Genomic DNA, 27,846 nt, shown 5'->3' with positions numbered 1-27,846 from the left:
ATAGATAGATAGATAGATAGATAGATAGATAGATAGATAGATAGATATGGAACTAGGCTCCCAAATTAGTAACCAATGAAAGTTTGCCCATTAGACCCTACTGCCTTAAAGGTCAATTCTGTGTCTTGTTTTTTCTCCTCTATTCTTGTTTTAAAGCCTCTCCCAAGGATTGCTCTCTTCCTTCCTCCACATTCCTTCAATGACATTGGCATTCTTCTAAAAAATGTCTCTGCTTAACTCCACTTGCTTAGAACTAGTCAGTCAGTCTACCAGCATTTATTAAACACTTGTTTTGTACTAGATGCTATGCTAAATGCTGGGGATACAAAGAAAGATTAACAACAGCCCATGCCTTCAAGGAGCTCATATTTCAATGATAGAGAGATGCAAATATAAATTATATAAATTAAATAAATAAATATAAAAATATAAATAAATTTATAAATTATATAAATTAAAGGGCTAGAGTGGATAGGGTGCTGGGCCTGGAGTCAGAGAGGCACATCTTCCTAAATTCAGATCTGGCCTCAGACACTTATTAGCTGTGTGACCCTGGGCAAGTCATTTAACCCTGTTTACCTCAGATTACTCTTCTGTAAAATGAGCTAAAGAAGAGATTGGCAAACATCTCTGGCCAGCATCTCTGCCAAGAAAACTCCTAAATGGGGTCCTGAAGAGTCAGACTCTCCTGAACAACACTATACAAATTAAATGGAAGGAGACGACTCATGGTTCAGTAGATAGAGCAGTAGGCCTGGAGTCAAGATACCTGAGTTCATATCCAGCCTCTGACACTTCCTAGTTATGTGACCCTGGGCAAGTCACTTAACCTCTGATTGCCTGACAAAAATGGATCCATTGGATTCACTGGAAAAGTAAATAGAAAAACACTTCAGTATCTTTGCCATGAAAACCACAAATGGAATCACAAAGTGTCAGACATGACTGAACAACAAAAAGTTAAAGCAGAGAAGGCACCAGCAGCTGAGAGACCTGGGAAAACCTTCATGCAGAAGGTTTCGTTAGGCTAAGTCTTGAAGGAATCAGGGGAAACCAGGGAGATGGCAGAGCAGAGGAGAGCATTTCAGAAATGGAGGAAAGCCAGAGAAAGGAAATGGATGGGAATTTTCCAAGAACTCTAAGCAGGCCAGCACAGCTGTATGTCTGGGTCATAGATCTTGGAGAGGGGAACAAAATATAAGAAGGCTGGAAAGGGGACAACTGGAGTCGAATCTTACAGAGTAGGGAAACCAAGGGGTTAGGGGTGGGGGGAAGAGTATTTTAGACCTGGGGGACAGCCGGGACAAAGGCTCAGAGATGGGATATGGGGTGTTGTCTATGAGAAACTTAGAGCAGGCTAGTAAGCCTAGATCATAGAGTGGGAGGGGGAATAAAGTGTGAGACAACTAGAAAGGTAGGAAAGGGTCAGATCATAAAGAGCTTCAAATGTCAAATAGAAGAGCTTATATTGGATCCCAGAGTTAATAAATGGGGACACCCTAGAGCTCACAGGGGGACTGGAAATATAAGGACCTTTTTGTACGTAGCTTTTTAGTGATATCTTTTTTATCCTCATAGCTTTCTGCCATATCCTTCATCCCTCCCAAGCCATTCTATAAAACAAATAGTATTTTTAAAAAGAAAAGAAAAATGGAGGAAAAATCATCACGACTGATAAATACATTGAAAAAGTCCAAAAATATGTACTATGTAACACCTAGCGATCTCCCACATCCAGGAGGGGATGGCTTCGGAGTGTGCTCTCACATCTCTTCTATTGAGTCACATTCAATCTTACAAAGAAATTTATGTGTCAAAAAGAGGCATTTAAATTGGATCCTGGGTCAGGTCAGAATCATCCCCAACTCTGTCCAGATGTTTTCAATCATGTCCTTATTTTTCTGTCTCTCTGTTTTCTTTTTTGTTTATGTCCTACTTCCCCATCTTACCAGGGGCTCCATGGGTCAGGGGCTATGCCTACCTTCTCAAACACATCCTCAAAAATGAGAGGCCCTCACTCTCTTAGCCCTCCCTCCCACCGTGTCCCCCTAGACTCACCTATCTGGCCTCCCCTCAAAGCAAACACGCATAGCATAAGCAGCCAGGATGTCAATGGGCCTTTCCTCCTCTGGTTCTCCATTTTTACTCTGTAGGCTGGTTCTTGGTCTCCTCAACAGGTCTCAACTTGATTTCACCCCAGTAAAGAGGAACATTAGTTCCCAAAGACTGTACCATTTGCAGATCCCCAAAATGAAATAAAGTCCCTATATACATAGTGACTCTCTATCTCTTATTCATCCCCACACTGGGATTGGCGTGCCGAGTCTCTGTCTTCCTATCATTGCCACCCAGGATGTTTGTCACCAGGCAGAACATGCTCTTGGCAGATATGGGTGAGCCTGTGGCTGAGGACAGGAAACTCTAGAATATAATCACTTTCAGGTGTTATTGGGGAGGCCCAGATCAGTGACTACGGAAGGTGGGGACTGGCACAATGGCATTCACCCAATTGACATTTGCAAATGCCAGTCCAATTCACTTCATGTAAGAAAGCACTAAGACTAATGGAGAAGATGAGAATGCACCTCAAGGAATCCACAATGTGATAAAGGAAATATAGTTTCTGTCATGAGGGAAACCCAGGCTGAGTGAATGAACAAATTAATTAAAGGGCATTTATTAATTGCTTACCACATGGAAAGTACTGTCTTAAATCCTGGGGCTATAAATAGAACATAAGACACTTCCTACTCTCAGCAGCTTCCGTTCTGAAAGGGGGAGACAATGCATGCTGGCAGTTTCAGTGGCAAGTGAGATGGAAAGGCCCTGGTAGATTCTTAGGAGTTGGTAGTGAAGCCAATGGTAATACCCTCTCTTTAATATCATTTCCATGGACAAAACCAGTTATTTCTTATGTTGAACCATTAGACCAGTGCCAAGGACTTTGGAGATGGCAACTTTATTTTCTGCATCACCAGTACTGGGCAATGATTCAATCAAAAAGCAAGCACTTAATATGTGCCAGGCACCATGCTGAGAACGGGGGATACAAAGAAAGGGGAAAGAAACAGCACCTATCCTCAAGTAGCTTGTATTTAAATGGAGAAAACAACATGCAGATGACCAGGTAGAAAAGAGAAAGCATTAGCGTCTGGGGGATGCAGAAAGGCTTCTGACCAAAGGTAAGACTGGAGTTGAATCTTGCAGATCAGGGAAGCCAAGGGGTTGGGTGGGGGGGAAGAGTATTTTAGGCCTGAGGGACAGCCAAGACACAGTCTCAGAGATGGGATATGGGGTGCTGTATATGATAAACTTACAGCAGGCTAGTATGGCTGGATCATAGAGTGGGAGGGGGAATAAAGTGTGAGGCAACTAGAAAGGTAGGAATGGGTCAGATTATAAAGAGCTTTCAATGCCAAATAAAAGAGCTTATATTAGATCCTAGAAGTTGTGGAGCTTGTCCATTCTTGAAGAGCACCAGGACATCAGGGAGCTGATGATATGATTTGCAGTTGACTTTGACTTAATTGAGGGAGGACTGTGAAAATCGTCAGCCTCACTTTCTCCTCCAGAGACATCTGGGTCCAGTGGCCTGATATTGATCAGGATGACTGGAGATGGCCCAGGGGAAACCTTAGCCCTTTTAATCTAAGATCTTTTCAGGATCTCACTTTGAGTGAGGCAATGTCCTTTCAGTAAATTCAACTCTTTAAAGAGCCAAGGATGGCCCCTTTAATAAAAGGCAAAAAAAATCAAACCGCAGGGCAAGACTCTCAGGGTTGCTGGTCAAGAGAGAAAAACAGTTATTATTTATATTCACTGGGGGCCAGGAGGGTCCAAAAAATAACCATTAAGTGGTACTTGGGCAGGGACCTATTATTGTCCAATCCATGAGATCCAGAGTGAATTGGGTTGAATTAATTAGATATCTGTTGAATAACAATGCTAAATGTTTCTGAAATCATTATCCCAGGACATACCTACTGCCCAACAGACCATGCCATTAGAGCTCTCCCCTGAGGCCAGGGCACTGTCATTTTATCCCAATCAGGAATACTTCCCTTTTAATACCAACAGCAGGATTCCTTCTAGTTTATCCTCCTGGTCACTTATTTAACTGAGGAAATTGCTCTTATTTAACTGAGAAATTATCAAGCAAAAAAAAAAAAAATCAACGCTCCCAACCTAAATACTTAACAAGAAAACCAGCAGTAGTGGAAAAGGCAGGCATTGATAACTGTTATCATAGAAGCCAAATTAGCATGCACAAAAAGGAACTGCACCACCAAAGAAAAGCCTCCCACTCTTCACTGCCTTCTCCCCCACGGTAAGGAGCCATGTACTCACTTGTAGAAAGCGTCTCCGGTGCAAATGATTAAGGCGGGCAAACCTTCCCTGCGCTTCATGCTCTGGCATCTCACTATGTTGGAATAAAAGGGGGGAACACTAGAGTTGGCAGGGGCACTGGAAGTGGAGGCTGTAACATGGTCAGACTTAGAAAAATACATATCAAGGGACAGCCAGGTGGCTCAGCGAGTAAGAGTACCGGCTCCAGTGTCAGTACGACCTGGAGATCGAATCCCGGGCTCAGACACTTAGCATCCACCCAGAAACACCTGGCTGTGTAACCTTGAGCAAGTTACTTAACCCCAATTGCTTAGGGGCGGCCAGGTGGCCCAGTGAGTAAGAGCACCGGCTCCAGTGTCGGGGTGACCTGGATCAAATCCGGGCTCAGATACTCAGCACCACACCCAGAAATAACTGGCCGTGTAACCTTGAGCAAGTTACTTAACCCTGATTGCTTTAAAAAAAAAGAAAAGGAAAAAGAAAAATACATATCATATATATGCCATATATCATAGATATAAAATGTCACTATAAAATCATAGAAAAATCTCATCAGTGGCTGAGTGTAGGATGAATTGGAATGGAAGGAGACTTGAAGAGGGGAAGCAAATTAAATTGCTATTTAGATAGGCTAGCAAGAAACATGTACCAGGGTGTTGTCCATGTGGGTGGAGAGAAGACACAAAATATTTTAAAAAAAGTACCATCTACTTCCACGTCATTGGTAAACCAGCAGTAGATCCTTGAGAAATAACAGCAAAAGTATGAGTGAGGTGGTGACCAGAATGGTGTGGCAGCATTCAGGCTCCCAAACTCCATGCCCAAGGGCTCTGAGGTCCCTAGCACTCTGATGAGATACCAGAGGGGGTCCTGAGTATCTAGCACTCTAAACTTCAAAGATCCTGGTTTGAGTTAAACTCTAGGAGGTGGAGGTCAACACAAGAACCCAGAGGACCCAGGTCAAGACAAAGAAGAACTGACATACCATGACATGTAAGAAACTTCAGAGACATTGTTTCTGCTGAATTAACCATTTTATTAATAATGTTAGTATATCATTAATAAAAGGATGGTCATTTGACTGTCTTTTTTAGACCAAAGACTCATGGAACCCATTCAATTCTTATATGCCCTTGGAAAAGCAGGTGTTTCTGAGGGTGCAAATCAACTCTTATTGGCTAACATTTAATAAAAAGTGGGCCTATTCTAATGAGGGCCTGGGGTGAGTGATGCTGATTACCTGGTTTTGGCCAAAGAGAATTGTCTTTATCCATATCACCTGTTTGACAAAAGGGAGAATCCACATTATCTCAGACCTGTCTGAGTAAAGCACACCCAGCCAGAATCCATCAATTCATCTAACTTTAACTTTTGAACAGATCTGAGTTTTTCCATATCAGTACCAGCCCTCTACTTAAAAAGCTACCTGAGTAACCTACAGGGGCTGATTTCCAAATAAGGAATTAGAAAAGGGGGAAAACCTTGATCCTAATCCAGTAATTAGTTATTAAATGCAAGTGATAAATAATCATTTCTCTCAGTACCCAAAAGTACAGCAGGGAGTGGAGCCTGGACTTGATACAAAGCCCCAACTGTTTTTGATCTTCCCTACCCCTATGGTCAGAGTTCATTTCTGCTTTTTACTGATCTTGTCTGCCTATTTCCTGGTTTTTAAAGTTGAGCTCTGCTTCTGGAGCACAGGGAGGCCAGGGGCCTGTGTGCTGGCTTTGTGTGCTAGGGCCTCAGGTGCTGGAAGCTGGAGGCTGTAGGGGTCTGGCAGTTTAGCTAGTGCTGAGCTGGGTTTCTAGTGGTGGTGTCTGGTGTGTGCTGAGGCCAGATGGGATTTTTCTGTGTTTTCCTGGGGCTACACTGAAGCACATGGAGATCTGGCCACTGGAGGACTCCTGTCTGCTTGAAACTGTGCTGAAGAATGTGGAGATCTGCTGCTGCTGGAAGACACCTGCCCACCCGGGACAGCACACATGGTAGTTCTCTGAGCTGGAGTCTGCCGGTCCCCCTGGCTATGCTAAAGCATGTGAAGGATCTTGTTTCTGTCTGCCTTCTTGCTCTACCACCCTGGGGCTCAGAATCTCTCACTAGTGTGCTGAAGTCGGGTTTTTGCTGGCTTGCTGGGGTGCTTCCTGTCCTGGAATGAGCTCCCCTTTTACCCAAGTGAGATGTACCTTTCTTTTCCATCTCCCAAGTTTCCCAGGATAAAAGACTGCTCCATCCCATCCTTCCACTGGTTGCACTGTTCCAGGATTTTACCTGGAATGCTATTTTCTTATTTTTTTTTTTCAGAAGTCAAAATGAAAGAGTGACAGCAATTTACTGTGTACTCCATTGTCTTGGCTCACCTAATAAGTGTTCAAGGCAGATTTTGAACTCAAGTCTTTCTGACTCTAGGTCCTATTTTTCATTCACTTCATCACCTAGCTGTCTCTGGACTTCTCTATGCCTCAGTTTACTAAACTGTAAAATGAAGGGGGGTGGCCTCAAAGGTCTTTAAGACGCCTTTTAACTCTAAAACTATGACTAAGACATCATGTTGTTCTCATTACTTAGAACAATGTTTTGTGCTCAATTGAGACATAGGAAATAGACTGGACCTGCAATCAGGATCAGAGATTCAGAAATGGAAGGTACTTTAGAGGCCATCTGGGCCAATCCCCTCACTCTAAAGATGAGACATTGAGGCCCAGAGAAGTGAAGTGACTTGCTTGGGGTCACACAGCTAATAGGTACCAGAGCCAGAACTTGAATTCAGGTCCTCCAACTCCAAACCTAGAACTCTTCCAACTTTACCACTTTGAACCTGAAGAAAGATCAAGGTTTGAATCCCATGTCAACCGCTTACTAGCTGTGTGCCTCTAGGCAAGTCTTGGAGTCCTTCTGAGACTCAGTTTCTTCATCTGTTCAAATTGGGACAATAATACCCACAGTACCTACCTCACATGGTTATTGTGATGCTCAAATGAAATAATGTATTTAAAGTTCTTTGCAAACCTCAAAGCATCAGGTATTAACTGGCACATTACAAACATAGGTTGAACTGAATTGACAAGAATTGCCTGGTAGCCCTGGGCTTGTTTCTCTATGCTGTTAAGGCTAGGAAGCCAGTTAATGGGTTGCCTTTTGGGGCATCTAGGTGGCAGAGTGGATAGAGTGCTGGGATTGGAGTCAGGGAGATCTGAGTTCAAATCCAGCCTCAGGTACTTACTAGCTGTGTGACAAGGTAAGTCACTTATATTAAATTATATTATACAAGTTGTTTAACCTTATTTGCCTCACTTTCCTCATCTGCAAAAAGAATAAGAGAAGAAAATGTCAAACCACTCCAGTATATTTGCCAAAAAAACCCAGATGGGGTCATAAAGACCCATGAAGAATTATTGGACAACAACAGAAATAGCTAACAGTGGATGGAACACTGACCTTGGAGTAAGGGAGACCTGAGTTTCAGTCCCCTTGGATACTAAGTAACCCTGTGATCCAGGACAAGTGACTTAACCTTTCTCAGACTCAGTTTGCTCATCCATAAAATGGACATAATCTTAGCACCCACCTCCCAGGGTGGTTGTGAAGATGAAATGGCATCATGGAGATAAAGCATTTGCTAGATCTTAAAGCACTACATAAATTTTAACTCTTATTATTGTTACTAGTGGGTTCAAGTAGTGCAAGTGCCTGGTGATAAAATTTGTCCTGTAGTCTGGTGATATAACTGTAAACATATTGACTCCAAAATACCCAAGGTAAGGGGAATAAGGGTGAAGTCCTAGCAACTCTGGGGCAAACTTCCGATCTTCTACGAATTTCCTTAACTCTTCTTCTTCCTTGAGGTTCCTCTTTGCACCACTTCCCCCACAGCCTATGACCTGGTTTTCCTCCTGCAGCCACCTATCGGATGGACGGATGGTTTCCCTCACTTCCCCAGTGGTGGCCAGACTGCTGGCTCACTCTCAGCAGTCTACTCTATGAAGAAATCCCCAACTCCTGGGCAGCCTCTTTATTGTGGAAGGTGGACAGGAACACAGGGACCACAAATTCAAGAGTTTGGGATTATAAGATAAGTGTTTTCATGCCTAGCTATTAACTTATAAAGTAAGGAAAAGTAGCTGGAGTGCGAAGAAACTAAATTCTTTCTTTGGGCATCAAAAAATAGCTAAGAAATTGAGTCTTTTCCTCTGAATTCCTTCCCTTTCTCACCCTCCTTCTCTCCCACTCTTCCAGTCTCCATCATGCCACCTCTGCCCAAAGTTGACATAGAATTGTGGTTTGAGGCAATGGAATATTTTTTTTTGTCTGGAGATATATGAACATAATTAGCACCATTAAACCTTCAATATGCGAGCAATCCTCTCTGAACACTATGACCATAGCATTAGTCTGTTATTTGTCAACCACCTACTGTATTCCCAGTGAAAAGCTAAGAGAAACATCTAGAAAGACTTGCCCTCGAATATTCATAATAAATCAATAAGAATGTATTAAGTTATGAATATGTATCAGATATTATACTATGTGCCAGAGATACATATCAAAAAGGAAAGCATTGGTTTCAAACCTGTGGAGTTAACTGGCACATTACCAATGACTTGCCCAGGAAAACACAACCACCATCACTAAGCCCTCAGGTCTTCCTAAACCAGCTCTCTGTCTAGTATATAACACAGTGTGTGGGTGGGGGGAGTGCTTCAGGCACAGTTTGGGGCATTTGATCTTCCCTTCTTAGAACCATATCACTCACAGGGCCATTTACAGACCACACTCCTAGGTCACCATTGCCTTTGCTGTTATGTCAAAGGCTTTCTCCAAGTCAAGTCAAGTGAAAGGCACTGGCAAATATGGAAAACCCAGGATTGCTCCTCTTTCCTAAGAAATACGGCCTGGGTCTCACATCACCTTTTTGTAGGGCTGCTTATGTGCCAGTGTGAAAAAAATGTGAACTACCCTGCCCCAAGGGATGCCTTTTCGTCCCTCAATCTCACACTCTTCTACGTCTTACTGTCTTATTTTCCTCCCTCTTGTGGTAAGAAATGGAGACTGCATCTAGACTCATCTCCCTAGCCATATGGAACAATAGGCTCTTCTTCACTGGGTTATGCATCACTCCCAATTTCCCCACACACAGTAAAGGATCAATTTCCTTTCACTAACACCTATGTGATGATCAAATCTTCCTTATGACAAAGTTAGTCCTCCCATCAGGAGAATGGAATGGCCTCAAATGGCCATTGTTAGGTGGGGTCCTAGGAACTTTCAAAGTCAGCTATTTCAATTATCTCCTTTTTATGGATTAGGAAACTGAGGCCTAGAAAGCTGTTGTGACTTTGGAGTCCAAAGTCGCACAAATAATAATTGTCTTGACTAGGCTTTGAAGTTAAATTCCTCCTCATTCCCAATCGGACATGACTTCAGAAGTCTGATTGCAGACCCACAAAATGAGCACAAGTCCTTCCTAAAAACCTAACAAATCTTCATCCAATCTCCTTAAATATATTTTCATTATAGGGAAATCATTGCCTGCGGAGTCAATTCATTGCAGTTATGGATAACACTTTTAGGCAGGTCTTTCCCCTTACATCACCTCTAATTCTACCTTTCTGCAAGTCCTGCCCATTGGTCCTAGTTCTGCCCTCTAAGGTTGTGAACAAATATAATCCCTTCCATGTGTGTTAACACTTCAAATCTTTGAAGGTCACTATCATACCTCACTCCCTTCTTGAGCCTCCAGGATAAAGATACAGTTGTTTCAATTCAATTTCAGATCATATGAACCTGAGGCATTTTTGCTATACTTGCTGCCCTTTTTTGAGTACTCATAACCTTATCGTGCCCATCATAAAATGTGGCACCCAGAGCTGGACATGATACCCCAAGTGTGATGTGATAAGTTCATGATTAAGCAGAACTCTCATCTCACTCAAGGGGGATACTAATCTTCTGTTAGTGTAGCCTAAGATGGTATATCTTTGTTTTTATCTTCTCTAACTCACTTTGGACTCATTAATCTTGAAATTTAATATACCTTACACATATAAGCATATTTTAATAATCCTTTTTCTCTCTTCTTTTTTTATTTCCACATTAGTAATGTCGTGAAAGAAGAATCAGAACAAAAGGGAAAAGGCATGAGAAAGAAAAAAAGAGAGATAAAATAGCATGCTTTTATCTGCATTTAGACTCTGGATGTGAATAGCATTTTCCATCCTGAATCTTTTGGAATTGTCTTAGATCGTTGTATTGCTAAAACGACCTAACAAAGTCAGTCATTGCACAATGTTGCTGTTACTGCATGCAATGTTCTCTTGGCTCTACTCACTTCACTCAGCATCAGTTCTTGTAAGTCTTTCCAGGTTTTTCTGAAATCTTCCTACTCATCATTTTGTATGGAACAATAATATTCTACTACATTCATATAGCACAGCTTGATCAGGCATTCCCAAGTTGATGGGCATCCCCTCAACTTCCAGTTCTTTGCCACCACAAAAGAACTGATGCTTTTTTATTCTTTACAACAATTCAAGTCAAAGCAAGTCAACAATTAGTTATTAAGCCCCTTAGTATATGTCAGACATCACCCTAAGTGCTGAGGATAGAATAACACTCCTCGTCTAAATCTTAATTCCTTCTCTGATGATTTTTTCCAATTTTCTGGGGAGAGACAGAGAGTTTGTATATAATTATTGGCATGTTGTCTCCTTCATTAGACTGGTAGCTCCTTGAAAGTAAGACTCTTTTTGTGTCCCCAGTGCTTAGCACAGTGACTGGCACCAAGCTGGCATTTAATAAATACTTGACTTGTCTTCGAGGAGCTCACAATCTAATGAGAAAGACAGCATACAAACAACTATGTACAAAACACTCTCTAGCTTGAGCCTTCTCTACTAGCAAAGAAATTTGCTTTAAAAATCATCTAACACAAAAATTTTGTCTAACAATGTTTCTTTTCATAACCTCACATCTCTCTTCCTTGAGGAGAGCATGCTCCATTTTTTTTTTCCTCTCTAAGACTCCCCCTGATTTCTTCATGACTCAGTTATAGTGTTACTGTGTATATGGTCTCTTGGTTCTGCTATCTTATCTTGGTAATATTTGTAAAGTGTTTCACAAATCTTAAAGCATCATAGAAATACTAACTCACTAAATCCCATCACTGATTTTAATAAATTCCATTGCTATCCTAAGAAAGCCACTATCACTTTTCTGCAAAGGTTTGTGTTTTCATTTCCCATGTTAAACATCACACCATCATCTTATTTTTGTGAATGTTGATTTTAAGCATTGGTGTGTGCTTTGAAGTATAAAATATCATGTATAATATAAAGAATTGTTAGCAGCACCATGTGATAAGGACTTTAAAGCATTTAAACTTGTTACATCAATCTAGTGAGTACAATAGATGTTTTCAATGCTACATCATTATGTATTATTATTTGTATTAATATAACACTAATAACTACTTCACACTCCAAATTATAAGCAATGGAATTTGCATGGTGTACAAGGACTGCCTTGTTGTAAAGATGGTTCAGTTGAGATGAGATAACTGATATTTATTGTGAACCAGTCAGCAATTTCATGATTTTCTCCAGCTTTGTTCAGCATCACTTGAGTAAGAGTGAAGGCAAAGCATGGAGGGAGTGATCCAAGATGACTCTTAGCAGGGCACAAGCAATCATAGGACAAGGAGGCAAGGGTTAAAAGAGAAAAGGACAGAATAGAGCTGAACAGGTTCACCAAGTGGTCAAGATAGCGAAAGGAGGAAAGTGAAGCCTGTGTAGGAGGAATGACCTGAGAAAGAACTTAGGGGTGGAGAGATAAGTCAAAGTGAGGATGAAGAATAGGGTTAGGGATTGCAAGGCAGAGAGAGAGAGAGAGACATGGAAAGACAGTGTGATAAGAAAAAAAGAAGAAGGCTAATCCTGCTAGGAGAGATTCGGGAGGGTCAGGGACTTGTAACCAAGGACTTTTCCTCTCACAAGGGCTCCCAGAGGAGACAATGGTTGATATTGTCTGGAGATTTCTCAGAAATACTTTCCAAAGTACTTGCTTATAGTGAAGAAGGAGAGAATGAAAATCCTTCCTATATCTTTCTACAATAACAACAAAAACTAATCTTCTTCTTTCATGCAAATATATCAATATTTTTACTTCCGAAAGTCTCATTCTCCATACCTTCAGGCATTTGGTTGTTTCTATATTCCCCATCAATAATCTTAACTACTTGTGACCTGGATCTCATTCTTTGAATTGCCAAAGGAAGCTGAAGTGGATTGTGAATTGTGTTTCTTACATTTGCTGGAGGTTCCTTGGATGCCCCATCCCATACCTGTCTCTTACATAGGTCAGTTAGAGATAGGATTAGGATTATGTTTAAGCATGCAACAAATGACCCCTCTGACAAATAGGTGGTGGCTACCAGGAAAGATGGCACCTGCTTTGGTGTCAGGCTTGTGGGTTGATGAATTCCTTCACTGAAGACAAATAACAGGAGAAGTAACAGAAGGAAAAGGTCCTTCCAGTTGGGTTTCTGAAGTTGTCCCTGTGAAAAAAAAAATTCCTGGGTTAAGCTCATCCCATAATCCCATGTCCATTTCTTCCTTACCTTCCCAGTAGAAGATGTAAAGCAAGAAAATGAAATAAAGGTTCAGGAATTAGTCACAAAGACACCAATTCCACTTCCCCTCTGGTAACATTCCCAAGGTCTTGGCTTTACTCAGCACCCTTGTGTCTGTAGCATCTCAGTTCATGCCCCTTTGGCATGACTGCCCTCTGTAACTCATTCTCAGTTAATGCATACATCAAAAAAGGAAAGTCACAAAAGACTGTCTTTCCTCAACAACCATGAGTGGTCACCGATTTGCAGGATTTCAGAGTGTGATTGGACCTCAGCAGTCATCTAGCCCCATTCATATATGAACAAGGATTCCCTCCATAATTGGCCAGCCAGCCTATGCTTGAAGACTTCTCCTGGAAAGGAACCAGCTCACTGCCTCCCAAAGCTGCCCATATCACTGAAGATAGCTCTAGTTCTCAGGAAATTTTGCCTTGTATCACTCCTAAATTGATCTCTTTGAAGCTTCTACCTATTGTTCCTTGTTCTACCCTCTTGGCCCAAGCAGAAGCAGTGTTTCCTTTTGTTCTTCGTGATGCAGCAGGAGGCAGAATGGATAAAGAATTGGGTTTGAAATCAAGAAGACCTAAGTTCACAGCCAGACTCAGATGCTTAATATCTATAGAACCTTAGGCAAATCATTTAAATTCTGGCTACCTCAGTTTCCCCATTTGTGAAATGGGTATAATGATAGTATCTACTTTACCCTCACAGAGTTGCTGTGAGAATCAAATTAGATGAGATTTGGAACACAGTGGGCATGTAATAAATGTGTATTCCCATTCCTTCCTCCTTTTTCCATATCACAACTCCTGAAGACATCTATCATTCCCCTGCCATCTCCTTGACTTACCCACTCAGTGTGGGTCCTTCACATTAAACATAAAGGGTTCCTTCAACCCACCTCCTAATGCGAAACCTTTGGCCACTCTGTCCTTCCTAGCAGGTTCCCACAATTGAATAGGAGATTCCCAATGGGACCTAATGGAGGCCAGAGTAGAGCAGGATGAGGACCTTCTTATTATTGGAAACCATCCCCCTTTGATTGATCTATCTTTTGTTTTTCTCAAACACAAAGGGGGAGGGCAAACAAAAACACCATTACCACAAATTGTGCAGGCAAATTTCCAGACATGTGGGGAACTGGCAGGGGTCATCACAGATGCCTTGCAATGGCTGAGCCTCACCCTGGGAAAAACCACCTTCATCATCTTGTTGTCTCCCCTGCCAGCTAAGTCTCCTTGTCTCTTTTATTTCAACTGAACGTCTCATTTGAATTTTGGGTCCATATTGCACTTGTCTGAGCTTTCCAATCCACCAAAACGCTCCAATCTTTTCTCAGATGAGTTATTTGCTGCTGCCTGTAATTCTTCCTCTTCCTCCTCCTTCTTCTCCTCCTTTTCCTTGTACATTTTAATGAAATCTGCCCTTGGTCTTTTCCCCTTTCTTTTCAATTTAAAACTTTCTTATGACATTTATAAAACTGCAGGTACATAAACACTTTTACCATCCTTTTAAAAAGTCTAGATAAACTACTTAAGAGGAAATGGGAACTATCTAGGGTAGCCATGTATGTTAGGAAGATGTGTTTATCAAAGGAAATCCAGAAACCAGAAAGTGTGAGCCTAGTACAGAACATCTGAGTCACAATTTAGGGAGAAAATGAAGTGACTTTTTTCACTAGAATATACCCTGGAGTCCTTAGATGGAAATAAAAGTTCAGGAAGCATATTATAAGCTTAAAAAAAACCAAAGGCATAAAAAAGTAACGAGGAGGCTCAATTCTTGGTTTTTCTACCAAAAGAACAAATAATAATTTCTTGACTTTCCTTAATAATGATTTTATCATTCAAATAGGAAAGGAACCAGCATGAGGATATTCTAATGTGAATATTACTAAAAGGGAGTAATGAGTGGTGTCATGGAAATGGTGAAAATTTGTCCATCAATGATAATACCACCTTAGAATTTATGATAGAGACAAGAAAAATAGACACACAAGGACACGAACATAGTATTTGGGAAGTGGAAATTGTAAAATATTCTGAGGGGGATGATCTGAATCACATAAACGAAAATTCTGGAAAAGGAAGTCAACTCAGATGGGTTGTGCAATTCTCAAGAGTGAATTTTTGAGGTCACAAAGAGGAATAATTCTGAAGAGACAGAAAAAGAAAATTGTTTAAATAGACAAATGTAAATGCTGAGAAAATTTGAGAACTTGGATTATTTAAAAATATGCACAGAAGTTGGGAACAAGGAACATAATAGAATATGAATACAAAAACACAGCGTAAAAGAATTATGACAGCCTGGAAAATTGGAGGAAGTCTAGTGTGTATAATTGGTTACTTTCCAAACTGTGTGTAGAGGCTGAATTCATAAAAGAGGGGCACATAAATGACAACATAAGATAAAATTGATATTTTTCAATCATATGAAATAGAAAAGTATGAAGAAAATAAAGACATGGCCTATGAAGGGAAGTGGTTGAATGGAAAATATCCTTGGACGAAATATTTCTCATAAGGGTCAGATATTTAAGATACATAGAAATATACAAAAGCCATACCACAAAAGATATATAGTCAAAGGATATGAACAAACAGTTTGGAAAAGAAGAAGCAATATATTAACAACTATACGATGTAATGTTCCAAATCACTAATAGAGGAATACAAATCAAAACAACTCTGAGTTTTTACCTCCTCTTTCCAAATTACAAAAAATAACAAAAGGGTAATGTTGCAGTTGGAGAGGTAGTGGATAGAAGGGCACACTAATATATGGCTGGTGAAGTTCCAAATTGTTCCAAACATTCTTCAAAGCAATTTGGAACTATGGAAAAAACTGACTAAATATCCATAGCCCTCGTCCCAGAGATAAGCATATACCACAAAGATCATTGACAGAAAGGGCAGCTAGGTGGCACCATACTGCACTGAGAGTTGAGCCATGAATGAGGAAGAACTGAATTCAAATATGGCCTCAGAGATTTAGTAGCTATGTGATCCTGGGCAAGTCATTAGCCTCTATTTGTCTCAGTTTTCTAATCTACAAAATGGGTAATAATAGCACCTACCTCTCAGGGTTGTTGTGAGGATAAAAAAACATTTCTAAAGCACTTAGTACAGTGCCTGTCTGGAACATTCGGGGTATGACATGAATGTCAGCTACCATTGATTAGAAAGACCTCATGTAGACAAAAATATTTATAGCAACACTTTTTGTAGTATCAAAGAACTGGAAACAAAGTAGGTGTGAATCTTTGGAGGGATGGATGGACAGGTTGTGATATATAATTATCATGGAATGTTATTGTGCTGTGAGAAAAATTAATATAATGCATACAGAAAAAATAGGAAGACATGAGCTGATGCAATGTGAAATAAGCAGTAGCAGAAAAACCATATGCAAAATTCCTATAAAATATAAATGGAAGGAACAAAAATAAAACTATTGAAAATGGAGGCTATGGGGCAGCTAGATGGTGCAGTGAATAGAGCACCAGCCGTGGAGTCAGGAGGACCTGAGTTCAAATCTGGCCTCAAACACTTGACACACGTACTAGCTGTGTGACCTTGGGAAAGTCACTTAACCCCAACTACCCTTCCTCCCCCTCCAAAAAGCAAAAAAAAATTTGAGGCTTCAAAATAATATTGAAATGCCTTGACACCAAAGAAGAGAAATGAGAAGCTATGCCTTGCTTTCTAGAACTGGGGGAACTCTTGGGGTGAAATACTCCATGTGATAAAAGGCTTTTTGATATATATATTTTTGCAATTGATCTAGTTTTGCTTGACTTTTTTTCCTTTTTATTATTTGTTATTAGGAATAGCTCTCTTGAAGTGGGATCAGATTCATTGGGAAATGTATGTAACTGAACACCAAAATTTATCCCAAAAAAGTGCACTTCTTAAAAAAAAATTTATTATGAACATTGGAAGTTCATAATAAATTGATAGATGTGATCTATGCTAAGTACAACAATAAGGGTGACATTTTGTAAAGCTTGTTATGCATGCAAAGATCCAGTGTGAGTAAGGGAGGGCATCTTTCAGCTGACTCTGGACAGTCAGAATGGGGAAAGTTGGCTGCCCTGTTCATATCCCCCTTGACTATAGGAGATGGGTCTAGAGTACTGCCTTTTTCTCTTTGTGTTCATTCTATTCCCATCTTAGGGGAAAGAATAGGCCAAGATGGAAGAACCTTGAAAGGTCTGGAGGTCTGTGGTTTTGATTCACTTAGAAATACCTCCTGGCATGTGTCTGAGGAAAAAGAAATGGATAGAGCCAATAGTTGGGCTACATGGGATGTTAACTAATGATAGAGAAAAGACATTGTTGCTCCACTGTGAGCTTGCTTCTCTTTTTCCAACAAATAATAACTTTTGATGAGAACAAACATGAATAATAGACAGCTGAAATCAGAGACAGTAAGGAGAGGGTGTAGCTATCCTGACTGAATACACATCACCTGGTTCAGAGGAATATCTGTTTGAGATTCTGAGATAACTGGAGCCACCACAAGAGACCACTGAGATGCCAGCATGAGTTCAAGGAAAACAGGTCATTCCAGATGAACTTTATTTCAATTTAATGGCAGGATCATTATCAATTAGGAAAACGACTTAGATTTCACACCACATTTGACAAAGACCTCCATGGTCTCTTTCAAGGTAAGATACAGAGCAATGGATTTTATGCTTGGCTTAGTTTAGAACTGGTAGAAAGCCTGGACCCAAAGTCTGATGATCAGTGGATCAGAGATAACATTTGGTGGGGCATGTCTGCAGTGCTATGGCATGAGGAACTAGCTGAAACTCCTGCTCAGTATTTCAATCAATGACTTCCATGAAATCATAGATAGAATCTTTTTCAAATTGGAAAGATGAAAGAAAACTGGGAAGGATAATTAACATACTAGAGAGCATAGTTGGGATCCATAATGTGGGCAACAGGAAAGAATAATGGGCCGATGTCAGTGAATTAAATTTTAAAAAGACAAATGGAAAGTCCTATGGTGGGGTTGGGGACTGTAGCTAGACAACTGTTTGTGTAAAAACAAACTGATAGATTCAGTGGAGATTAAACTCCTTAAGAGTCAACAACATGACATGGCAGCCAGAAAGGTAAAGGGATCTTAGTATGTAGGAATAGAGATACAACATGCAGAATGATGGTAGGAATGGCCCTATTGAACTCTGTCCTAGAAAGAGCACAGCTGGACTGTTGTGTTTTCAGGGATGCTATGTTTGGGAAAGTCACTTAACCTCAATTGCCCTGCCTTTCCCCTTCCAAAAAAAAGGTAAAACAAGGGAGGGGGATGAGTTTCTAGAAAAAAGTAGAGGATGAATAAAGTGGAAAATGTAGCTGATATACAACCAAAATATAAATATAGGAACTATGCTTGCTATTTTACTGGTGAAGGAATGCCCAGGTAAGCTGGTCTACAAAGAGCCTTTATTTAAGGCATGCTATGTGTCAGACAGTCTGCAAAACTCAGGTAAAGAGACTCTCCATCGATGGAAGTTAGCATCTTCTCTAAAACTTGGAATACTAGAGTTGCCTGGAATGTGGAGAGGTTAAGTGATTTGCCCAGGAACAAGCAACCAGTTTCTCTCAGAAGTTGAACTTCACCCCAAGTCTTCTTTATCCTCTAAGCCATACTTTCTTCCCAATAAATAAGCATATCAGTTAAAACATTTCTTAAGGCTGTGACTTTTATGTCACTTGATGTCTTCAAGGATATACGATTATTTGTTGGGAATGTTGGACAGAGAAATTACGTTCTTACAAGGTTTGGATTAGGTGGCTTTCAAGGTGCCTTCCTACTCTGAGATTCTGTGTTTCTGGGATTTTTTTTTTCACAGAGGACACAATTATTAACATCAACCTGGGAATAACACCTTGTTTTATTTTTTGTGTTCTCTTCTTCCCATCCCCTTCCTTTTCACCTAACAATACTCACTTGCCTTTCTCTTCTTCCATTTGGTGAAGGCCACAAAGCAGCTAATCATCAGGATGGCTGATAGAAGGACACTTAGGGCAACAGCCCACAGATTCCACTTGGAGGGCTTCTCAGGGACTGCAAAAGGGAAAAAGTTAGCAAATTAAAGGGACTGAGGGAATTCGATTTCTCCATGGTGCAATGGGGAGAAAGCCCAGTAGGAACTTTGCCCTTGGACCCTTTACCAGGCAGGGATAAATATGGGCAGGAATTAACTCAATCCCATGCTTGGCCTTCAGGGAATGGGCCTTGTAGTTTGACTGAGACACTCACCAGGGTACACAGCTGGTGTCTCCAGCTGACTGTGATCTACCACACAAGCATAACCTGTCCCTGTGTCTCCTGGTGGGATCTTCAGGGAGATTCGGAGATAGAAGGTGTCATCAGAATTCGGCAGGGTGCCGCTGGAGCTCTCTTCCCCCCATATAGCAGCATCAATACCCCTCTTCCAGTGCATCAGGATGGATTGTGGGTAGAAGCCTGTGGCTGTACAGGAGAGGCTGATAGTGCCGTTGGGGAAATCTCGGCGGGACACATACACCTCAGGTGGTACTGAAGGCAGAAGACAAGAGAGAAGTAAGAGGCCATGCCTAAAGTGAATTAGGATGCTTTGGTCCCCACATCCTCCCTCCTCCCTCTTACCCCGTATTGACCAACTCTGAACTCTTTCCTTCCTGCAGCAGTATCAGTTGTCTCTCTCTTAGCATCTAAGACCCTGGTCTGTACACAGCGGGAACCCATTTTTGTTGTTTATGTTTTGTTAAGTTTTGTGATGTTGTTTTCTCATTTTTGCTGTTTATGAAGATGAGCATTAAAACCTGGAATCCAATGCCTGGGGAGGGAGGGAGTTCCCCTCGCCAAGAGGGCCTCAGATGAGTATGGGATGGCCACTTATCACATTTCTATCATTTGTGGCGTTACTACATTATTTTTTAACATTTCCACATTATACTAATAAAGCAAAGTGCTTAGCCATATCATCATAGTTTATTTTATCATATTAAGTAACCGTGATAATAAGCAGCAACTTTACTTCTTTGTTGTCTTAAAAAGGGCAGTTATTTTTCTCATATAGATGTTACAATATTATTGTTTTTGAAAGTTTAACTTCTGTTTATTTTATTTTTATCTGTATATCAATATTTGAACATTCTGTTGATATGTTGCATTTTTACATTATAAGTGTTCAGAGATTACTCCCACTCTGTGAGAGATCTTTCATAACCAAACAAAACAGTTCAGCAAAACAAATGCTGTAGTGACCTCATGGATAAAAGCCCGCAAGAGTTAACATCTGCACCACCTCCCACTCTCCTTTTTATTAACAGAAAACTATTTAATATCTGTCTCTCATATGTTCTATTAGAAAAGAAAAGAAAGACACATTTCTTGTAGCAAATATATATTGATAGGAAAATACCCTCAGGGTCTTTGTAGAAATACACACACACACACACACACGTGTCTTATTCCACACCTAATATGTCTCATCGCCTCAGGTTTGATAAAGGAATGTACATTGGGCATATTTTAGAAGACAGGATTCTTTACATACCAATAACATTCTTACCAACTTGGAAATCCTGTCCTTCTCAATTTCTATATAAGCAAGAAACATCTAAACTGACTGCAATGATGATAAGCAGCTGATGTTATGAGAAGACCACAATCTTCTTTACTATGTCAACACTTCAATTACATAAGTGAGGTTATTTAATAATAATAATAATGATAATAGGTAACATGTACATAGTGCTTTCTATGTGCCAAGCACTGAGCTAAGAAATTTACTTGTATTATCATATTTGAACCTCACAAGAACCCTAAAGGGTAGGTTCTATTATTATACCCATTTTATAAATGAAGAAAATAGGGCCAACCAAGGTCAAGTGACAAGTCCTGAGTCACACAGCTTCTAAGTCTCTGAGAATGGATTCAAACTCATCTTGACTCCAAGTCTACTAATCTATCCATGGCACCACTTAGGTGCCCAATCTATCGGCCATAGTCATAGACTCTCCATCCAATTTTAGACACATATTCAAGATATTCTGTGACCTAAAAAACTCCTCACAGTAACCCAATAATGATTCTACCAGCGGTTACCTCTGCTAGGCCATTCTCAACAGACCCAAAGTATATGCTTCAAGTTGCCCCTGCTTGGTAGCCCAAGTCAGACTTTAATTTCTCTGCTATCATATTGTATCACCAGTTCCCCTCCTACAGACCAAAGACTCCAAGAAACCTCCTCCATGGGACTTACTGTATTCTGTGATTTGCTACAATGACTCAGGTCATAGCACCATGAGGTCACATAATGCGGTGGGAAGAGCTCAACTGAGAGTTCATGAAAAGTCCTGGATCAGGTCTTTACTTTCCTTGTGAGTTTAAGCAAGTCCCTTAACGTCTCTGGGACTTGATTTCCTCAGCTGTAAAGTAAGAGGGTTGGACTAAATCAATGGCCTATGTAAAACATGAAGGGACTTAGACCCATATTTTATATATGAGGAAGCTAAGGACCAGAGAAATTGGACAATGGATTTGGAATTCAATGCTATACTCTTTCTATTACAGATATTTTCTACAGAAACTATAAACAATGTCTCCAAATATGTATAGCTTTTCAAATAGAGGTAATGGTGTTGTCAAGAAAGAAAATCCATTCAAAAGCACTAATGACTTCATAATAGCATTTTGATATCATGCTTCAAAGAATAATGGGAATAAAGAATGAAATCAGGGAAAAATATGAATGGGAAAGTTGATGGTCTGGTCCATGGAAAATGGAAGAAGTAACAAATGACTGACCAGAGAGCTCCATTGGTATCCATTTGACATCAGAAGAAAGTAAAGAATGAAAATATTTGCCACAAGTTTCTCTTAAAGATCTCATTTCCAAGATATAAATGAAACAGAATGGAAGATCCGCCATTCTTTTATTCTTTTGTATGGTTTAGGGGAATCAATTTTCTTTCCCACCCCCTCTTCCCCGAAGGAATTAGCTATCCTTAATTATGACATTGAGAAAGACTGGGGTGAGGCAGGAGGGAAAAGAAATTGAGATCCAGAAGAGTCTGGGTGAGATAAGGCAGGACTGAGTGTAGAGTGATTCCTGTGGGACCACTTCAGTTTACATCTGCAGCTGTAACTGATTTCAACTCCATGAAACAATATCCCCCTCCTAGGATATAAGCTGAACATTTCTCATCACCACCATGCTACTAACGCAAGCCTGGCCACCACCTCCCTCAGCCTCTTCTCCTCTGATTGGCCTGGAGACTAAAGCATCTGGAGCTCCCTATGACTTCAACTCCATGGTACAAGATACTTCCTAGTATCTTAGTATTCCACATCCTCTCCATACCCTCATTTGTGTATTGTCTTTCCCTATTCTATTATAAGCTTCTTGAGGGCAGGCGCCATCTTTCTTTTTCTTATTTGTATCCCCAGTGCTTAGCACAGTGCCCGGCACACAGTAGTTGCTTAATAAATATTTATGAATTGGGACATGTATGGTCTGAGGGCATGATCCCATCATGAACTGATGGACCCACCAATTGGGGAGTGGCTGAACAAAGTATTGTATATGGATGACATGGAATATTATTGTGAAAGAAATGAAAAAATACATGATTTCAAAAATACATGAATGCTTGTATGAACGGACGAAAAATAAAATAAGCAAAACCACAAAAACAATTTATACCATAACTTCAATTTTATAAAAATGAATGAATACTTTAAACTGAACACTTTAAAATGAAGATTTTAAAAGCTGGAAAAGAATGAAATGAGGAGAACTGGGAGAATAATTTATACAAAAACAATAATACAATGCAGACAAACAATTTTGAAAGCTGTAAGAACTGTAATCAATGCTATAACAATCCAAGACTCCACAGGACTGATGATGAGACTTTCTACCCACATGCTGCCAGAGTGGGGATGGGTTCACATGCAGATGAGACTATTTGTTAAACACAGAGAATGACAGAGTTTGTTCTGCTTAACTATGTGTACTTGGTACAAGGAATTTGTTTTTATTTTTTCCTACCTTAGAAAAGGATAGGAGAGAGAGAATTGTATTTATTTCCATTTAAAATTAAAAAATTAAGAAAAGACAAGTAAAACAGATGTTATATTTCTCCCTGAGGTCAAAACTTTTCAATCCTCTAAAAATATATTTATATTAACTAACAAATCAAATATTAATTGTAAAATTGAAATCAGGGAAATGCCAAATCATGTGGGGCAGACCTCCTGTGGCAAATTTATGGAAGGACAGAGACAAGAATTGCTCAGGATGGCAATGATGAAGGAAGTACGATCTGTGTCATTGGAGGTGAAATCCCCATGGAGAGGATGACAGATGCATTTGAGTACCTGAATGTTTTTTTTCCCAGTGAAGGACTGTCAACAACACAACTGTAATGTGTGCAAGGTAGATGTTCAGAAAACAAAAGGGTAATACTCTCAAAAAATTGGAAGGGAACACTGCCTTAAAGAATCTACAGTGAGCTCCATGCCATACTGAGGAATCAGAGTAGAACTTCTATCATCTGAATAAATGAACAAAGATAATTCCTCACATTTATACTATGTATATTATTGTATTGTTATAGAGAGCTGAGTCCCAGGTCTTCTGCCTCTTACTTCCAGCACTCTAGCTACTACAACAGTAAGATGGAAGAGGTGGCTTGGTAAATGATGGGGATAAATGTACTCACGATTCTCTTTCATGCTTGATTTCTGAAGGATTTTCTGCATGGCTCCAACACAAAATCTCTTATTTTCACGTTTTCTCACTTCAGTCCAGATAGTACTTTCCAAAATAAATTTTAAGCTGTGAGCCCTAGGGTTCAGAACCATCCATTTTGCTTCTAGCCCTTCTATCTGGATCAAGTCTTCTCCATCAAAGCCATATTTTATAAAGGTACTCAACAGGATATCTCCATCTAATTCACAACTGAAATAACTCTGAAATGTGTGGTTCCCTGTGGGGAAGAAAAACATGGAATACTCTGGGATAAAACTGGGTATGGAGAGAAATCCTGTTGTGGGTCCCAGAAGAGAAAAGTATTTGTTTTGTGAACTTTAGAGACAACATGCATGTGAGGTAGAAATATTCCAGCTGCTATAGGGGAACCTGGTTCTCCAAGCCCAAGAAGAATCCTAGCAAAGATAGGAAGGGGAACTGTTAAAGGACAGAGAAGATTGGGAGTCACAAATAATTCAGCCTTTTATATGCATTCCTACTTGTCCTACTTTATTATTTCTGAATTCATATATTCTCTTTTATTTTATATGTAGACCATAGAATAAGGACATTTATGTGGTTTATAATGAGTAGTAATGAGAGATCAAAAAAAAAAAGAAAGCAGAAATTAGGATCAGGTGCCAAGAAGAGGGAGAGATCAAGGAAGAGGAGAAAAAGAAGGTAAGAGGAGCAAGAGAAGAAGGAGAAGATGAATAAGGAGGAGGAGGAAGAAGAGGAGGAGGAGGAAGAGAGAAAGAGGAGAAGAAGGAGAAGATGAAGGAGAAAAAGGAGAAGGAGAAGATAAGGGAGGAGGAGGAGAAGATGATGATGATGATGATGATGAGGGAGAAGGAAGAGGAAGAGGAGGAGGAGGATATCAGGGAGCCAAGGAATCAAGTGGAACTCATCACTGAATTCAGGGACCAAGGAAGGTTACAAAGTTCAGTATCTTCAGTTCACAGACAATGATTAAAGAAACTTGCAAAGTTTTTCCTTGGGAAGACTATGTGCTTCAGAACAGGATCCTTCATAGCCCTGACTCTAGTCTGAGGTCCTGGTTTGGTATTCTAATCAAGCAGGTTCTTGGGGATTAGTCCAGCAGGCTTGGTTGACAGGAGATGAGTTAGGATGAAGGGAAGGATGGGGCCAAGGGATATGTGTAACTGACTTACTTTCAGTCTCAGTGTCATTTATTGTCAAGTATTGGATAGTGAACTCATAAACTCCCTCGTGGTTCAATGTGAAATGTCGCATATCCTCAAGGAAGTTTGTTCCCACAACCTCAGCAATCCAGGCTGCCTTCACCACCATCGGGTGCTTTGATTTATGATAGGAAGCCCAAGGGATGTCATCAATGAAGGAAGCAATAATGAGATCAAAGAGAGTTTGGGATGTGCCCACTGCAGTGTGTTTTATTTCATGTTTGTGGTAGGCTGAAAGGCAAAATGGGAAAGATGGAAAGAAGAGGTCAGATATGACAGGTGCTCAGAAGCTGAGAATCTCCCTACACCCATCCACCTCCCAATATTTCTCTTCATCATTTCTATAGGCAATCATGGTTTTGGAGCAGGCTCAGATCACAGGAGGGAGGTACCCTGTGTCCGGGAGAAGATATCCTGCATTTCCCTATCATATGAATGAGAGAAACATCCTTTAATGGAATGTGTAGCTAGAACAGGCTGTGTTGTTCAAACTGCCAGGCTGGGATAGTTTTGCTAAATGTTTCAAACATACATTTGTATTCACAGACAATATTATAAATGACCCATGGTATTTATCACTGCAGACCCAACCCTCATGTTTTCCCCTCACCAAATCTTTGTTCAGGCTCTCTAAGGACCTGTTTTGATCCTTCCTCCTCTCTTCAGGTAGGACAGCCTGGACAGCTCCCATCCTGCCCTTCTCCCCCAGGCATGAGTCAAGTCCATCTCAGGAGATATTTGAAGTTTAAGCACATTAAAGAAAGCTGTAGAACTCTCATTTCTCCTTTATTTACACTGCTCTGACTGCTACAACCCTGGTCCTTCACTGATCCCTGTTGATTCTTATTGAGAAACAAACAAAAACTAGGAAGTTGCCTTGAAAGGCACAACCTCTGTCTTAGGTAAAAATATCCCTTTCTGTGAAGACATATCTCTGATTGACTCAGATTGGTTGGGGTCACTTGAATTTTATCCCCAGGAAACAAGGTAATAAGATGCTCCCAGTTACATCTTTGCTTCTCTACTCCTCTATATTTCTTCTGTCTGTATCATCTCCCCATCAGACTAGGAGTTCCTTGAGGTCATGATCAATGTCTCCTTTATCAGACTGGTAGTTCCCAGAATGTTGAATACAGACAGGGTCTCCCCCACAATAGGTCAGGGAATTAGGTCATTATTTGTGTTTCTCTCATCATACCAAGCCTCCCATGTCAAACCCAGAGTCTACATTCCCCTCCTCCAACTTGGCCAGGCTCACCTGTCTGGATCTCCCTCAGAGCAAATAACATCAGAGTAAGTAGCCAGGATGAAAATGATCCTCTCCTCCTTCTCCAGTTCAACATTCCTCTCTGTATCAGTTTAGAGTCTATACTTAAGAGAACTACCAGTCCATACCCTCCTCAGGCTATTGGCTCCTATGCAGGAAAAGAAACTACTTTAAACCAAGGCCTTCCTTGCTTTGATGTTGACTCTGACAATACCCTGCCCTCAGAATCCGCCCATGCCTGGAAGGGGTAAAAGTGGAAGTGAAATGGAGACTGTGGTGAGAGCAGGAAACCCCTGACTCATCGCTTTCTGGGGTTGTTGGGGAGCTGCAGAGTGGGGATGCACCATGCCATGGGCACAGCTCACATTCGTAGCTGTAAGTTGAATTAAAGACATGTTAGATGATATGGGGAAATAGAGTGCTGGGCCTGGAGTCTTGAAGACCTGAGTTCAAACCCTGCCTCACACACTCCCTAGCAAGTCCCTTAACTGCTCTGTCTCTGTTTCCTTATCTGTAAAATGTGGATAATAATTGCACCTACTCCACAGGATTATGTTGTTAAAAATAAGTTAACATATATAAAGTGCTTTGCAAAAATTAAATGTTATCTATATAAGTTATGCTATTATTTCTAATCAGAGAGATCCACTTTCATGAGATTTGTCCCTAGTCAAGTGATAGAGATGATCTTGTCTACAAGGAATCCCTATTCTAATGGATCAACATAGTGCCTACCTTCTGTGGTCCTTTGGTATATGAGGAAAGACAAAGAATCTGTCTTCCTGGAGCTCCCAGGCTTTGGGACCAACAGTTCTTGCCTTCAGAAAGTCCTCAGGCTGAAACCATCAACCATTTTAGATAATTACATCACTGATAAATATTACTTTGAAAGCTACTTCTCATCCCCCTGGGGTCATTTCTAAAATTGAATCCCACTTTCCATATGTAGCCTCACTATAAGTCTGGCTTCTCCCCTCACGGGTGCCCCATCCCTGGGCATCAATCATCATAATTCAGGTCACTCCAGAAGCTATACTTCTGACATCAAATTTCCTCTTGTGTCTCTACTCTCCTTCTTTCCAATTGCCTCCCACTATCTCTCCCTGGACTTCATGCCAACATTTCAAACCCAGCTCAATAAACATTTACTAAGGACCAATCACGGCCAAGGCACTGCACTCTCCTTTGAAAATTCAGAGACAAAATGAGACCACCCCTCCTTTCAAGGATTTATATTAAATTTATATTATTTATAGCTAAGGGCAAATAATACAGAAAAAAAATAAATCTCCTGATAGACAATGGGCATGAGCTATAGAAAGAGAAATACTTCTTCAGACAGAGCCTCTCTATGCCTTCTTTTCTGCTTGACTACAGTTATTTCTTGACAAGGGTGTTTTTGTTATTTCTCTTGTTTTTTATGTGTGGGGAAGACTGGAGGTAGCAATATTTTTACCCTTTCCACCCCCATCGCCACCCCCATAGAGTCATTGAAACATTCTTCTCAATAGGCTGAATTGTCAGCAAGTATTTATTCAGTATTTATAGCATGCCAGGCAATGTGTTTTTAGAACTGAGAATACAACTAGAAGCAGAGACAGGTCCTGCCCCCAAGGAGCTTCCTTTCTAATGGGGACAGAGAACG

General features: G+C 40.5%; 2 protein-coding genes and 1 non-coding gene across 3 annotated transcripts in view; all 3 read right to left on the bottom strand.

Annotated features, from left to right (window-relative positions):
- Nucleotides 1–2,221, bottom strand: part of LOC138145618 (major histocompatibility complex class I-related gene protein-like) — a 30,533-nt gene extending 28,312 nt beyond the window's left edge. The window contains exon 1 of the mRNA XM_069067319.1: nucleotides 2,059–2,221. Coding sequence (XP_068923420.1) covers nucleotides 2,059–2,140 — 82 coding nt within the window. The 5' untranslated portion in view covers nucleotides 2,141–2,221. The remainder of the gene's footprint in view (nucleotides 1–2,058) is intronic.
- A 10,110-nt stretch (nucleotides 2,222–12,331) lies between these two features.
- On the bottom strand, nucleotides 12,332–26,335 carry LOC138144764 (zinc-alpha-2-glycoprotein-like). The gene is made up of 6 exons (XM_069066180.1): nucleotides 26,193–26,335; nucleotides 24,905–25,165; nucleotides 23,704–23,970; nucleotides 19,250–19,528; nucleotides 18,938–19,054; nucleotides 12,332–12,895 (listed from the first exon to the last, which is right to left on the bottom strand). Exons 1-6 carry the CDS (start codon nucleotides 26,275–26,277, stop codon nucleotides 12,825–12,827), a joined length of 1,080 nt encoding a protein of 359 aa, XP_068922281.1. The 5' UTR covers nucleotides 26,278–26,335; the 3' UTR covers nucleotides 12,332–12,824.
- LOC138146273 (U1 spliceosomal RNA) lies at nucleotides 14,042–14,206 on the bottom strand. Its single transcript, XR_011164443.1, has one exon. It is a non-coding gene; the product is annotated as a U1 spliceosomal RNA (small nuclear RNA).
- Nucleotides 26,336–27,846: the final 1,511 nt, after the last annotated feature.

Source organism: Petaurus breviceps, unplaced genomic scaffold (genome assembly GCF_028583685.1).
Source record: "Petaurus breviceps papuanus isolate PSGF00001 unplaced genomic scaffold, PetGlider_PUasm1.0 139, whole genome shotgun sequence".
In the NCBI taxonomy this organism is placed as follows: Eukaryota; Metazoa; Chordata; class Mammalia; order Diprotodontia; family Petauridae; genus Petaurus; species Petaurus breviceps.
This window is presented reverse-complemented; position numbering and strand designations above follow the sequence as displayed.